This window comes from Eubalaena glacialis, chromosome 2, assembly GCF_028564815.1.
Source record: "Eubalaena glacialis isolate mEubGla1 chromosome 2, mEubGla1.1.hap2.+ XY, whole genome shotgun sequence".
NCBI lineage: Eukaryota > Metazoa > Chordata > Mammalia > Artiodactyla > Balaenidae > Eubalaena > Eubalaena glacialis.
The window spans coordinates 119,423,492-119,438,503 of NC_083717.1; the positions used below are offsets into that span (position 1 = coordinate 119,423,492).

Here is a 15,012-nt window from a genome sequence, read left to right on the forward strand (position 1 = left end):
TGAATCTATCGACCTCCGGCCCCTCTAGCCCAGATCACGTCTCTATTGCTCTCCCTCGAAATCCCCTTTCGGTCGGAGCGACGGTAATACCCAGATACCACCTCCGGGGACGCCTGTTAACACTCCTACCTGCCATTATCCCACCAAGGTCCAGGGGGCGATAGCTAGCCTTTCAGTGCGCTCGGCCTTCCCGGGCTGACTCGCAACAGCCCCACGGCGCTCCTTCCAATCAGCGGAGAGCGACGCACGTCGTTGCGGAAGTGACGGCAGTTCCGTGTCCAGTGGGGCGGTGGGAGCGATGAGGGCACTGAGACCGTGGTAGGCGTTGTGTGAAGATGGAGGTAGGCTCCTCAGAGCTTAGAAGGCTGGCGAGAGAGCGCGGCTAACGGGGTTGAAGCAGAGGCGGGAAGCCGGGCGGAGAGGCTGCTGACGGGAGGGGAGAGAGAGCGGGATTTGGGGAGTGTTGTCATAATGTCGGGGTCAGAATCTGTCGCTCCGAGCTAACTCCCTGCTTCTCCTAACTTATCCCCGCGGCTTTCTTTTGGTTTCCAGTTTCCCGGAGGAAATGACAATTACCTGACGATCACAGGGCCCTCGCACCCCTTCCTGTCAGGGGCCGAGGTGAGCACGAGCTGCCGACGCTGCGGGGGGAGGGCGTGAGGCAGCGGCGGGGCAGGGAGGTGGGGAGGAGAGCGCGGACGCCAGGGGCCGGGTGTTGGGAAAGGGGGGCCGCGATTGATGTTTGGAGAAAAGTGGCAGCTGCCTCCATAGGCTATGAGGACTATGGGGAAAGCCCGGGAAGCTGCTGTCATCAGAAAAGCAGGACGTTGGAAAAGAGCGAACCCATTTCAGAGTGATTCTGGATTGGAATACAGAGTGGAATTGTCTCCTTTCGTGGGGGAGAAATAACTACAATAATCTTGGGAGATCGCAGCGGGGAGAAAATGTTTAAGCCAAAGAAATTTGAGAGAGGGAAGGAATTTACCTAACAGGTTAACTGTGGAATGTGTTCATTCTTAAAACATACTGTTGAAGGGGTCTTTGTTTCAGTTAAATTTCCTACCCAGTGATTTTTGGAAAAGTTAATAGTTATGTTTACTTACATGGTATTAACTTGTTTTGCTAGTGACAGGATGAAAGGTAATAGTTGCCGGAAAACATGAAGGGAGTTGAGTAGACCATGCATTTCTGTTTGCCAGTGACTCAGAGTTTGGGCAGGTTACTTCACCCTTGTATGTCACAGTTTCCGCAGCTGTCAAATGGCTGTAATAATAGTTTCTTATGATGATGTGAAGTAGAAGTAATGATCATGGTGAGGTCTTTTAGTATTCGTGGAAAAGTTTCAGTTGAAATATTGTCGTAAGTGTGTATCATTTGCTTCGGCAAGGCAAAAGAGTAAGATGGAACAGAAAAATAAATTTTTCGGTCTTTGAGAAACTGAAGTCTTGAACTTTTTACTCTCTTTTGAGGATTTTAGTTTTTTTAAAAACGTTGTGTAAACCATTTGCATTAGTGTTTTGTATCTAGAATTACCAATTGCTGTTGAATGAACTTATAACAAAATTTAATGTTTTCATGGATGAGAATTAGATTGGCAAGGAGCATTTGCTGCTTTTTTTTAACTGCTTTATCGTGATTACTATTCATTATTATTCTCCTAGGCCGGGGAAAGTGTGAATCAAATAAGCAGCAAATTTAGAAACAATATAAAACAAAAATCTGTTTGATGCTTTGCGGTCTCATTGCTAGTTTCTTCTGAGTGATATCTCCATGGTTTAATTTCACTGTTTGGAGTGTTGTAAATTTCACATTGGTCTCATCCACATGAAAACGCATCATTGCCAATTTCTTCTGAATCAGGTCTCCACAATTTAAATTTCTTTTTATTTAATTAATTAATTAATTAATTAATTAATTATTTATGGCTGCGTTGTGTCTTCATTGCTGCGCGAGAACTTTCTCTAGTTGCAGAGCTTTCTCTAGTTGCAGCAAGGGGGGGCTACTCTTTCTCTAGTTGCGGCGAGCCGGGGCTACTCTTTGTTGCAGTGCTGGGCTTCTCTTGTTGCGGAGCACGGGCTGTAGGCGTGCAGGCTTAGTAGTTGTGGCTCGCGGGCTCTAGAACACAGGCTCAGTAGTTGTGGCGCACGGGCTTAGTTGCTCTGCGGCATGTGGGATCTTCCGGACCAGGGCTCAAACCCGTGTCCCCTGCATTGGCAGGCGGATTCTTAACCACTGTGCCACCAGGGAAGTCCTTAAATTTCTTTATTTAGAGTGTTATAAATTTCACACTGGGCTCATCAAGAAACTTTCCGGGTTTGAGTCTATCCTTTGTTTTTGCTTTTATGACTTTAAGAAATGTTTTTTTTTTTTTTAATAAATTTATTTATTTATTTGTTTCTGTGCGAGGGCTTTCTCCAGTTGTGGCAAGCGGGGGCCACTCTTCATCACGGTGCGCGGGCCTCTCACTGTCGCGGCCTCTCCCGTTGCGGAGCACAGGCTCCAGACGCGCAGGCTCAGTAGTTGTGGCTCACGGGCCCAGTTGCTCCGCGGCATGTGGGATCTTCCCAGACCAGGGCTCAAACCCGTGTGCCCTGCATTGGCAGGCAGGTTCTCAACCACTGCGCCACCAGGGAAGCCCAAGAAATGTTTTAAAAAACTATTTTGCCAAGAAGCTCATAATTAAATTTAAGTGGATTCCTTTAGCCTAGAGCCCTGTCAGTGTTAACATTTCTCCTTGTCATTACAGCTTCTTCACCTTTCTGTCCCATCTTGTTTGTTTCGTTTTGTTGTTGTTGTTTCAGTTTTTTTGTTTGTTTGTTTTTCCTTTATTTCAATTGGTTTGTGGTTTTTGTTGTTTCTGGTCTTACTGTGAGCCACCCCAAATATGTCTTAGAACTAGATAAAGGTAATTAAAAAATTTTTTTTTCTTTTAGAAGAGTAAGTTTTAGAGTTTTCTTGCAAGAAAAAGAAACGTCCACAAAAGTACTAACCATAAAAAAGTTGAAAAATTGGACTTCATTGAAATTAAGAACTTTTTTTTTTTTGGTTGCACCGTGCGGCTTGTGGGATCTTAGTTCCCTGACCAGGGATCAAACCTGGCCCTGGCAGTGAGAGCACCGAGTCCCAACCACTGGACTGCCAGGGAATTCCCGAAATTCACAGACTGGGAGAAGATATTTTAATACATGTATCTGGCTTATATTCAGAATATATTCAAATACTTCTGCAGAATAAAATAAAGAATCCCATTTTAAAATGGGCAAAAGATTTAAACTCGCACCTCAGGGCTTCCCTGGTGGCGCAGTGGTTAAGAATCCGTCTGTCAGTGCAGGGGACACGGGTTCGAACCCTGGTCCGGGAAGATCCCACATGCCATGGAGCAACTAAGCCCGTGCGCCACAACTACTGAGCCTGTGCTCTAAAGCCCGCAAGCCACAACTATTGAAACCCACGTGCCACAACTACTGAAGCCCACGCGCCTAGTGCCCATGCTCTGCAACAAGAGAAGCCACCGCAATGAGAATCCCACGCACTGCAACGAAGACCCAACGTGGCCAAAAATAAATAAATTTAAAAAAATAAATAAACTTGCACCTCACAAGAAAGGGTATCCAAATTGCCATTAGGCGTATGAAACAGTGTCATTGTCATTGTCACTCATCAGGGAAATGCCAATTAAAATCACAATGAGATACCATTTCACACCCATCAGAATGTTGAAAATTTAAAAGACTGACAATTCCAGGAGTTGGCAAGGATATAGATAACTCTTAATCATTGCTGGTGAGAGTGTAAATTGATTCAGCCTCTTTGGAAAACTAGCAGTATCTACTAAAGGTAAACATATACCTACCCTGTGACCTGGTAATTCCACTCCTTGATATACACGTAAGAGAAATGAGTGCATATACTAACCGAAACATGTTCACAGCAACTTTATTTATATAGCTAAACAGTGGAAACAAAACCAGATGTCTATAAACTGATACATTTGTTAAAAGGAATACAACACAGCAATAAAAAAGAATGAGCTAATAAATGCAACCTGGGTGATCTCAAAAATATATTACTGAGTAAAAGAAGCCAGACAAAAAAGGGTAGACACTATAATAGTTCTTTTTTTTGGCGGGGTGGGGGGGGGGCGGGGGGCGGCGGGGGGACGGCGCACCTCACAGCGTGCGGGATCTTAGTTCCCTGACCGGGAATCAAACCCGTGCCTCCTGCAGTGGAAGCGTGGACTCTTAACCACTGGACTGCCAAGGAAGTCCCCATGAGTTCATTTTTTAATGAAGATCAAGAATAGACAACACTAAACTATGCTGATAGAGATCAGAATACTGCTACCTGTTGTGGAAGGGAGGGAGTATTGACTAGGAAGGAGCATGAGAAAACCTTTTAGAGTGATGGAAATGTTCTGTATCTTTATCTGGGTGGTAGTTAATGGGGTGTTTACGTATGTAAAAATTCATTGGGCCATACACTTAAAATTTATGTGCTTTACATAAGTTATGCCTCAGTAAAATAAGAAATAATAATAATTTTTTAAAAGTACGTGTCCAGAGAGGAAGGCTTAGCATTTATTACAGCATTGGTTGAGATAGGAAAGCTGTATAATCTGAAGGGAGTTTAATCTTTCTGTTTCTGTTGTTTAGGTTGGCACTTAAATAATGACATTGTGCTTTGAGCACTCTGGGGAAATAAGTTATAAAGATAACTATCCTTAATTAGGAAAAGTAATCATTAGAACCAGTTAATGATTTCAGGCTGAATAGTTAAAATTTTCACTACTGTATTAGTTTTTAAGAACAATTAAACTATTTTAATAATCTGTAGTACCGGGGTAATGTTGAATAAATAGGTGTTTGATTAAAATAAATTTCCTTAAAATGAATAATCTACACAAGAAAGTACTTAAAGAAATACTGGATTGTGTGTTTTGATATAGAGGAATGTGAAAAGGTAGGGAAATGGTATTTTTTTATATTTTGGTTCTCTCAATAGCTAAGCATCCTTGCTTATAAACTGTAATTCCCAAACTGCTTTCTTCCTCATAAAGGCCCAGGAATTTAACAGAGAAGGAAACAAAAGCTGAGTTGAGAAGATAGCGGCATCGTGTTCCTATTTCCTCCTTCTGTGTCCAAATCATTTATTTTTACTTTAATATTTGCTACAGTTTTATCTTTATTTTATGTTTGACAATCTAGAGTATGATTTAGTTATGTGGTGAATCCACTAAAATAAAATAACTTTAGATATTGGATTTACCCATAATCTTACAGATAACTTGTGGTAGTAAAAGATTTAGAGTGGATCTCTATTCTAGTATGTGTGTGGTTTACCTTTCTGTATTCTTGAGCATTGCCATTATTTTACTCTTCTTTTTTAAAGGAAGAAACAAATAAAACAAAATCCAAAAAAACACAATTAAAGCCACAGATACTGAATAACAAAGCTGTTTCCACATTCCGGGGGGTGGTACATAGAAAGAATGTCTTGTTAATTGGTTACAATGGAGTCTCTACATGTCTGGTTTTTTAGTGTAGTCCATGAGAGCACGCCAGATAGTTTATGAGGGCTAGTCCTTTGCAGAACGCTGGTCTCTTGTTTTGGATATGAGTTTTTATTCTTTTTCAGTTCTCATTAATAGTATCATTTTCATATCTTGGCAGAGTTGCTTTTTTATTTGTTGTGGTAAGCAGAATAGGATAGTCAATTTTTGCTTTACTTTTGCTGTATCTTCTTAAAAAATGGTAGACCACTATTATACAACTATTAATCTAGTACAGTAAATGTTTCCCCAGGTCCTTTTTCCTGCCCCTGTAACTTTTGTTTGTTTGCATGAGAATTTGGTAAAAATCTTTGTACTGTTCTTCCTGAAAAATGCACACATGAACTTAAACTGAAATCTCAGGAAAAAATCATGGACCTGAAATTAAGAACTTCCACACAATAACAAAAGTGAGTTGTGTACTGAGAAAAGTTCAGTTCTTGGGGAGAGTTTTAGTTTTTCCTAAAGAATTGTCTGCTCCCGTGCTCTTTATGTATGCTCCTCTCATGTTATATCACAAATTTTTACCATGCTAAGTAAAATAGTAAGGCTCTTGGAGGAGGAAAATATAGAAATGAAGCTATATACATATCTTTTTGTCGTTTAGGAAACTTCTCTCAGTGTGATGTGATTTCAGAGAAATCGAGCATTTCACAGACATACTCTTTCTCCCTAGTTTTACTAGCTGGAAATATTCTTTCTAGCAAAATTTTAAAATGGTGATATTAGTGAGACCCTTTCTGGGTTTGGAAAAACCTTGAGGAATTCCTAAAGAATGCTTTACTTAATCATGAAAAAAACCCCAAACTGTGGGTACCTATTTAATTTGATCTGAATCAGTTGGTATTTACTGTGCCATGTGACAAGGTTGATAGAATTTCAAGTTTCTAAAATTCCAGCAATCTGTGGTAATTGGTTGGGGCAGGTGGCAAGTTAATAATGATTAGGATATGAATATTATCATTAAGCAGTTATATATATCAGGCCATGTGATAAAGTTTTGTGTACTAAATCCCATAAATCCTCATAATAACCGTATAAGGAGATTACCATTACAAGTCCCATTTTATAGATGAGGAAAATCCATTCAAGGTCATATAGTAAGTGGCAGAGAAGGGACTTGAACCCAGATCTCTGTGACACCAAAGTCTCTTGCCATTATTAATGCTCTATTGCTGCAGATGCTGCCATTTTAGTTTTTTAGTGTCAAAAGGAACCATAGCATTTAATGTATCTTAGGTCAGACATTGGTCTGTTAGCTCCGTGAATTGTGGCCTCATTCAGAATAGAAATAGTATATTATTATTGTAGTTGGACTCAGAGGAAGGGATTGGGTCTTCAGCTGGAGTAATCTTTTTCTTCCTTTCTTGCAGAAAGGCTTGTTCAGAGCAAGACAGGAACGTGTTCAGGAACTGTTAGAGAACCAGTTTGCCCTCTGGCTATATCTCTTAATGAAGGTTTTTCTCCTCACTATTATCCTTATCTTCGCATTGTTGGGTTTTCCAAAAATCTTGTACAAATGGAAATCTTATTTGTTGTTAGTATCATGATTTCTAAAATGGAGAAGAGGTAGGAAACTCTTAAGTGCATATATTTTAGAGGGGCATAAAGTTCCCATGATCCTTTTAGGATCTGCTTCAAAGGAACCTAAAACAACAGTCAAAGTATAATTGTCTGGTTGACAATGAATTTCTGTGGTCTAACAGTTCAGGTGTAGTAAGTATGAAATAACTGCTATCTATTAGAATCTTTAGAGAGATTTTAAGCATCATAGCTAAACAGGTTATAAAGGTTGGGTCCCTACTAATGGTGCTGAAAGAATCATTCATTAGACCAATAGGCAAAATAGTTTAGGACAACCAAGATGGTAAAGGTAGAAAAGAGATAAAAGAATTGAAAATTGTGATTGATGTTGGCAGCCTTTTATGTGACATATGGCCAGGGATATGAGGAAGAAGATTTGTAAAATTAAATAGGTCCTAGGAAATTGATAACAGAAATGGGATCCAGGCCAAAAAGAGGTACACTGAGAATCTCCAGTACTCAGCCATGTTCTTCACTTAGCAGTATGCAGTTCCTCCTCTTCCCACTAAGTCTTTTTCCCTTTTTTCCTCCCTACAGACGTTCCATACACCAAGCCTGGGTGATGAAGAGTTTGAAATCCCCCCTATCTCCTTGGATTCTGATCCCTCACTGGCTGTCTCAGATGTGGTTGGCCACTTTGATGACCTGGCAGACCCTTCCTCCTCTCAGGATGGCAGCTTTTCAGCCCAGTATGGGGTCCAGACATTGGACATGCCTGTGGGCATGACCCATGGCTTGATGGAGCAGGGCGGGGGGCTCCTGAGTGGGGGCTTGACCATGGTAAGGGGCAAGACATTATCAGGCTTACCCAAGCTCATGGGCATGGTGTTAGGGGAGACAGAAGTAACTCTATTCCCTGCTACACTTGGGTAGTACTTATTTTCCATTCTTCTGGCTAAAGGCTCACCAACAAAGACCTCGTTTCCCCTGAATAAGTAAGATTTATCATCTGAATCAATTTTACTTGAAAAATGGTTTAAAATTGTAAAATGTCCAGTGTTAACCCTGAAATGAAAATGATTTATTGGGATTTTTGAAAGAAAAGTTTTTTCCCTACTACTATGGCTTTCATATCCTAGGACTCAAGTGTGTGAGTGTGACTGCTGGCATGTTGAGGGATGTATTCAAAACTGTCTGAACCAAAAGTATTAATTGTGGATTAGTATGTGTTATAAATCAGTGTATTTGGGCTTCTAGCACATCTCATTAGTAGCACATCTTCACACACTATACTTGATGCCAAACATCTCTAACATTGCCCTTATGCACTCTGATTTGCCTGTGTATTGCAACTTTAACAGCCGTTATTTAGGAGGGTACAGGGAGAAAGTTTTTCTTTCCCCTGTGTGTCATCACTGTCTCTAGATTACTGAATAACTTACTTGCTCTTTAAATTAACTTGTCCAAAATTATACTTCTTTGGTTATTTTTAGTTATTTTGGAATAGGCCTTTGAGTACAAAGAAGTGACTTAGTACTCAATTTGTAATTTCTGTACTTTATTAAAAAGCTTAATATGTTTTATATGTAGACAAATTATTTGATGTTTGTTTAAATGATGATACATTCTGGGTAAGCAGAGGGCTTATAAATTGTCCTGAATTCCGGTGGGGGGAAGGGAAGGGTAGTGTTTTTTATATTTAGTGTTTAATTAGTCCTTCTGCTTCTCTCAGGACTTGGATCATTCTATAGGAACTCAGTATAGCGCCAATCCACCTGTTACAATTGATGTACCAATGACAGACATGACATCTGGCTTGATGGGGCATAGCCAGTTGACCACCATTGATCAGTCAGAACTGAGTTCTCAACTTGGTTTGAGCTTAGGGGGTGGCACCATCCTGCCACCTGCCCAGTCACCTGAGGATCGTCTTTCAACCACACCTTCACCTACTAGTTCACTTCATGAGGATGGTGTTGAGGAATTCCGGAGGGTGAGGCATTCCCTGCCAAAATCAAATCTGCCATATTATTCTGGGATAAAACTCTTGACCTACAGATCCTACTAAGTATTCTTTACTCCTGCCCGCTGTCTCCTCTGCTCTTTTCTGGGTGTGGGGTCCTGCCTATTTATAGTTTATAATGCTCCTTCCAATCTCCATTCTTACTGGTCCTCACATACTTTACTGTTTTAATCCTATTGCCTCTACTTTTAGCATTTCTGAGAATTCCATTCATGTGACTAGTATACCCCATATAAAGGTCCTTTTCTTTCAGTTCTCCCGACATGATATTTCTCTTCTTCTTGTAATTCTCTCTCTTTTCCCCCCACAGCAACTTCCCAGCCAGAAGACAGTTGTGGTGGAAGCAGGGAAAAAGCAGAAGGCCCCAAAGAAGAGAAAAAAGAAAGATCCTAATGAACCTCAAAAACCAGTTTCAGCATATGCTTTATTCTTTCGTGACACACAGGCTGCCATCAAGGGACAGAATCCCAATGCCACTTTTGGGGAGGTTTCAAAAATTGTGGCTTCTATGTGGGACAGTCTTGGAGAGGAGCAAAAACAGGTGAGCAAATAACGAGGAACGAGTGGTTAGTGAATGTTCAAGTTGTAACTTTCTTATGTGTTCTTATTTCATATCAGCTCTTTGTTAATGGCATTCAATATCATCCTTCATCTTAAAAGTTGCAGCCATACACTGAATCCCAAATACCCATCTAAAAATTATAGGGAGTTCCCTGGTGGTCCAGTGGCCAAGACTCCATGCTCCCAATGCAGGGGGCCCGGGTTCAATCCCTGGTCAGGGAACTAGATCCCACATGCCACAACTAAGATCCGGTGCAGCCAAATAAATATTTAAAAAATAAATAAATAAATAAAAACAAAATTTTTAAAAATTATTATAAAAAACACTGAATCTAACTTTTCTATGCCTTTTTTTTCTATCTGTAAAATTAGGCTGTTCTTTGGTGAGTTGCATGCTGTAGCTAACTCTAAAATCCACAGCCAAATTTGAATTTTTTCATTGGCCTCATATAAACTTGAGAACTATAGTTAATCTCCCTAAATTTAACCTGGATTAAACAAATGAAAATTGTGATACTACATAAATATAAGATACAGTTGAAATTGAAGATGGCTATAATTATCATTACCCTACACTCCCCAGGTCTTCTTATTTCTTAACCACTGGACCACCAGGGAAGTCCCCAATTTATTATTTCTTATGATTCTGTAAATTGGTTGGGTGTTTTTCCTGGTGTTCTTACCTGGGCTCATTCCTACAGTCGTACCCAAACAACAGCTGGTATGGCTTATCAAGATGACCTTGCTCCCGTGTCTGGCAGTTGGTGCTACCTGTTGGCTGAAATGCCTTGGTTCTCTTTCACATGGTCTCTCATCCTCCAAATAGGCTAGACTGGCTTCTTTACATTATGGCAGAGTTAGAGCAGTATTCCAAGAGAACAAAAACAGATGTCCCCAAGTTCTCTTTGTGTCAATTCAGCCACATTCTAATGGTTAAAGCAACTCACAGAGCTAGCCCAAATTCAAAGGAATGGGAAGTAAGTTTCAGCTGTTGATGGAAGACTAGGTATGCGGCACAGGAAGAATTCTTGTGGCTATCATTGCAAACAGTTTAGCACATTCCTTAAGGGAAAGTATACTGGTTAGACACAATCCCAGATTAAGCAGACTACTCATCTTATTGGGGGTCAGGATTTGTTTTGGTTACACAAGGGTTGCTGTTGGCTTTAGAAGTGTAGTTATTCTGCAAGCCTACTGTTGATTGGCTGGCTTTCAGATGCATGGTCACTGGAAAGTCTGCCATGGTGGCTGTCTTGATTATTAGCTTTCAGGAGTTGTCAATATTTAGACTGAGATGAATTGTCTTTCATTGATGAATAATGTAGGATCATCAGTCTTTACTAGGAGTTTGTGGACTTTCTAAACAGTCTGTCTTTCATGCAGGTATATAAGAGGAAAACTGAAGCTGCTAAGAAAGAGTATCTGAAGGCTCTGGCTGCTTATAAAGACAATCAAGAGTGTCAGGTAAGCAGATTGGGGTAGGTGGATATTTAAACCAATAAAAAGATTTTTAAAGCAATTATAAGAAGTAAATACCACCAAAAACCTGTGGAACCTATTAATAGTATATAGTATTAAAAGCTCAAAAATATGTAACAGGTTTCCCATTTGTTTCCATCATAAACCTTGCCAAACAGTCTGAGTTTATTTTCATTGTTTACTTTAGCCAGGCAGACACATGGCTGCTCTTTTTTCTTTCTTTCTCTTCATCCCCCCCGCCCCCCCAATCTGTGATGTATCTTTTCTTGGGAGGTGATTAGAGTGAGTATGTCCTGGGGAAGAGAATAAATCTCCTGATTTTTTTTTTTTTGGTCTTCTTTTAGGCTACTGTGGAAACAGTGGAATTGGATCCAGCGCCCCCATCACAGACTCCTTCTCCACCTCCTGTGACTACTGCTGACCCAGCCTCTCCAGCAGCAGCCTCAACAGAGCCCCCTGCCCTGTCTCCTTCCATTGTTGTTAATTCCACTCTTTCATCCTATGTGGCAAACCAGGCATCTTCTGGGGCTGGGGGTCAGCCCAATATTACCAAGTTGATTATTACCAAACAGATGTTGCCCTCTTCTATTACTATGTCTCAAGGAGGGATGGTTACCGTTATCCCAGCCACAGTGGTGACCTCCCGGGGGATCCAACTAGGCCAAACCAGTACAGCTACTATCCAGCCTAGTCAGCAAGCCCAGATCGTCACTCGGTCAGTGCTGCAGGCAGCAGCTGCAGCAGCAGCTTCCATGCAACTGCCTCCGCCCCGACTACAACCCCCTCCGTTGCAGCAGATGCCTCAGCCCCCGACTCAGCAACAAGTCGCCATTCTCCAGCAGCCTCCCCCGCTGCAGGCCATGCAGCAGCCCCCACCTCAGAAATTCCGAATCAATCTACAGCAGCAGCCGCCGCCACTGCAGGTCAAGCTTGTGCCTCCGCCCACTCTAAAAATGCAGACTACCTTGGTTCCACCACCTGTAGAAAGGAGTCCGGAGCGGCCTGTGAACAGCAGCCCTGAGACCCACACAGTGGAGGAAACCTCTCCTGAGACAATCTGTGAGATGATCACAGATGTAGTTCCTGAGGTGAGCCTCTGTTTTCAAGTATTTCCTCTAGACCAGTGAAAATGTGTAAGCATTTTTGGTTGATCTAATTAAAGCAGGGGTTGCTACTAGCATTTAATGCCTGGCACAACTAGGCGTATGAAATATCCTGTCAGTTCCCTGCAAGATACTCTGTAGTGTTCTTGGTGAGAAACATTAAGAGGGCCTCCTATCCTAGACTACTCCTTAACTAAGCAGAAGTAATACGGTAGTCAACTAAAGATACAGCCTAAGCATAGTTATTTTTCAGGTGTCTTACCCAAGGATCCAAAGCTTTGCAGATAAATCCTTCCATTTCTCCCAAACCTTGACTGCTTGGCTTGATGTTTTTAAGTAAGGGGATGGGTAGGGAATACAGGTAGAAAAATTCAACTGGTTAGTATCATTGAGTCTTTTCAGAAACAAACAGATGCCAATTTACCCTAGTTTTAACTTGTACCTGACCAGTAGTCATTTTGAAATATGGGTCTGTTTGTGACTGTAGCTCCACAATTAATGAAGCAGTCATTTTAAAGAAAAATACCACCCCACCCCACCCCTGCAAAACCAGGAAACTATTAATCTCTAAGTTTTTTTCCTTTTTGCTAATGGCACCACATTTTATCTTCTTAGTCTCTGATCTTAGTTGAGGTGACCCAACCTCTACTCACATTCTATTGATTTGATATTTTCAGAGGAAGATTATTCAACTGTAGAATAAAGTCAGTGATCGGTAAAATTAAGATTAAACACTAGCAGTATGGCAGCATTCCCCTTATAGGAAGCATCTTCATGTCAATCTGCATGGCACAATTCTAAAGCTGGATATAGAGAAGACCAAGAACTCACCTTCTTTTGGAACTGTACCCCCATCTGTGAGGGACTGTAACACCTGTTGCTCCACTGGATCCTAGAGTTAATTAGACTAGCTGGTAGCTAGGTAAGTAGCAATCCAATCCATCTTTGGTGCTCTCTCCCTCTCACAGGTTGAGTCTCCTTCTCAAATGGATGTTGAATTGGTGAGTGGGTCTCCTGTGACGCTCTCACCCCAGCCTCGATGTGTGAGGTCCGGCTGTGAGAACCCTCCCGTTGTGAGTAAGGACTGGGACAATGAGTACTGCAGCAATGAGTGCGTGGTGAAGCACTGCAGGTGAGCTCAGTTCCCCTCCTTACAACTCAAGTATGGCTAAATTACCTGTGCTGGAAAACACAGTAACCCTGAGCATATCATCAGTACCACCGTACCTTAGGTAGAGTAGGTTGCTATATACATCTGATTGTAGAAGCTACTAGAGAAGTTCCCCTGCTTAAAAAGAGCTTACATTTGCCATGTAGATAAAGATGACATAATGAGCAGTTCACACTTTTCAGGTACATTACCTCTGTGTGTGCTCTTTAAAAATATGACACATCAAGCTGCTGGTGACTGAAGATTAGTTTAGCTTATCTCCTTAGTGCAAATCAGACCTCTTAGGGAATTAGAATTTGAGAAGGAATGGATAGGTGGTGAGTAGCGCAATAAGGTGCTAAGTATAGGGGGAAAGGGAAGAAGTTCTGAAGATTTTGCCCATTTCCCCAATTTTCCTGAGATTGACCTACATCCATGAAACAAGGCATTGGTATTTCCTATCTCAAATCCTCCAAAGTAAATTAGGATTGCCTATACTTCTGACTCTTAGGCCCACTGCCCTTATATTCCTATTGGGTGATATCTGTCAACCTATTTGTTTAAGACAAAGTTTAAAAAGAATATATCTAGGCTGTAATTCTGAGTTTGTGTGTATCTTTTTCTTTCTTAGGGATGTCTTCTTGGCCTGGGTAGCCTCTAGAAACTCAAACACAGTAGTGTTTGTGAAATAGTCCTGTTCTCCAAGCCAGTGAAGACTTACCTGCTGGGAACATGTCCACCGAGCCTGTTTTTAAAAGACAAGCTGGGCTTCTGGTAGTGCCTGATCTCAACCCATGATGGTCCTTTATGTCCTTCACGTTTCTCCCCTTTTATCTCTCTTCTACAGGGGCCAGGCTATGAAGCAGGGCCATTGAGTTTGCTGGAATTGCTTTTTACTTTCACGTACAAACAGAGATATCAGTGATAATAACAGAGGAAAGGGTGAAGGGCATATGAACAAGCAGAACATAGGGGTGGTGGCTAGGGGTGGGGAATTGTTTGAGGAAAACTTGTTGGTATAATTGTCATAGGACTTGCCTAAAATACTATTAAAATGATAGGATAATACTCAGCTTTGAGCCTAGGAGGAAACATCACTGTGTGCATCCATTTTAAAGGGGCTAAAAAAAGGCTGCATTAAAGGTTACCTCTTAAACAGGGAACTATTACTGTCACATCTGCACATTCATTACTTTGAGAACAAAGGTTTTCAACATAGTAAGCACACTGGGCTGTAGAGAAAATAACATCACCTAGGAGCGTCTTTTATTTATTTCTCTGCAACAGTATTTCTGTAGTCAACGCTCTTCCTTATCTCAGTTATCACAGTTTATGAGTGCGAAAGGCAGAACTCTACATCCTTAATATAAGAGGTTTCACCAAAGTCTAAAGAAGTTGTGTTCACTTGTGTTTGATGAAATATCTTTTAAAAGATAGGCCAGAGGTGTTTTCACTTATATAATATATAGGCTAATTCTCTGCATACTCTAGACACTTATTTAAATTTAATGTAAGATGCGCTTATTTCATTTTTCTTGGAAATAAACGAATGAATAATAGACTAGCAAAGCCACATAGTTGTAACAGAATAAGCAACATTTCGAGCATGATAGCCCTAGTGATG

General features: G+C 41.1%; 1 protein-coding gene across 1 annotated transcript; it reads left to right on the top strand.

The window, feature by feature from the left end:
* The first annotated feature begins 264 nt into the window (after window positions 1-264).
* Window positions 265-14,901, top strand: TOX4 (TOX high mobility group box family member 4). The gene is made up of 9 exons (XM_061180613.1): window positions 265-341; window positions 553-621; window positions 7,670-7,912; window positions 8,805-9,065; window positions 9,406-9,636; window positions 11,040-11,120; window positions 11,480-12,223; window positions 13,207-13,370; window positions 14,020-14,901. The coding sequence occupies exons 1-9, from the start codon at window positions 336-338 to the stop codon at window positions 14,078-14,080; spliced, it is 1,860 nt and encodes a 619-aa protein (XP_061036596.1). The 5' UTR covers window positions 265-335; the 3' UTR covers window positions 14,081-14,901.
* Window positions 14,902-15,012: the final 111 nt, after the last annotated feature.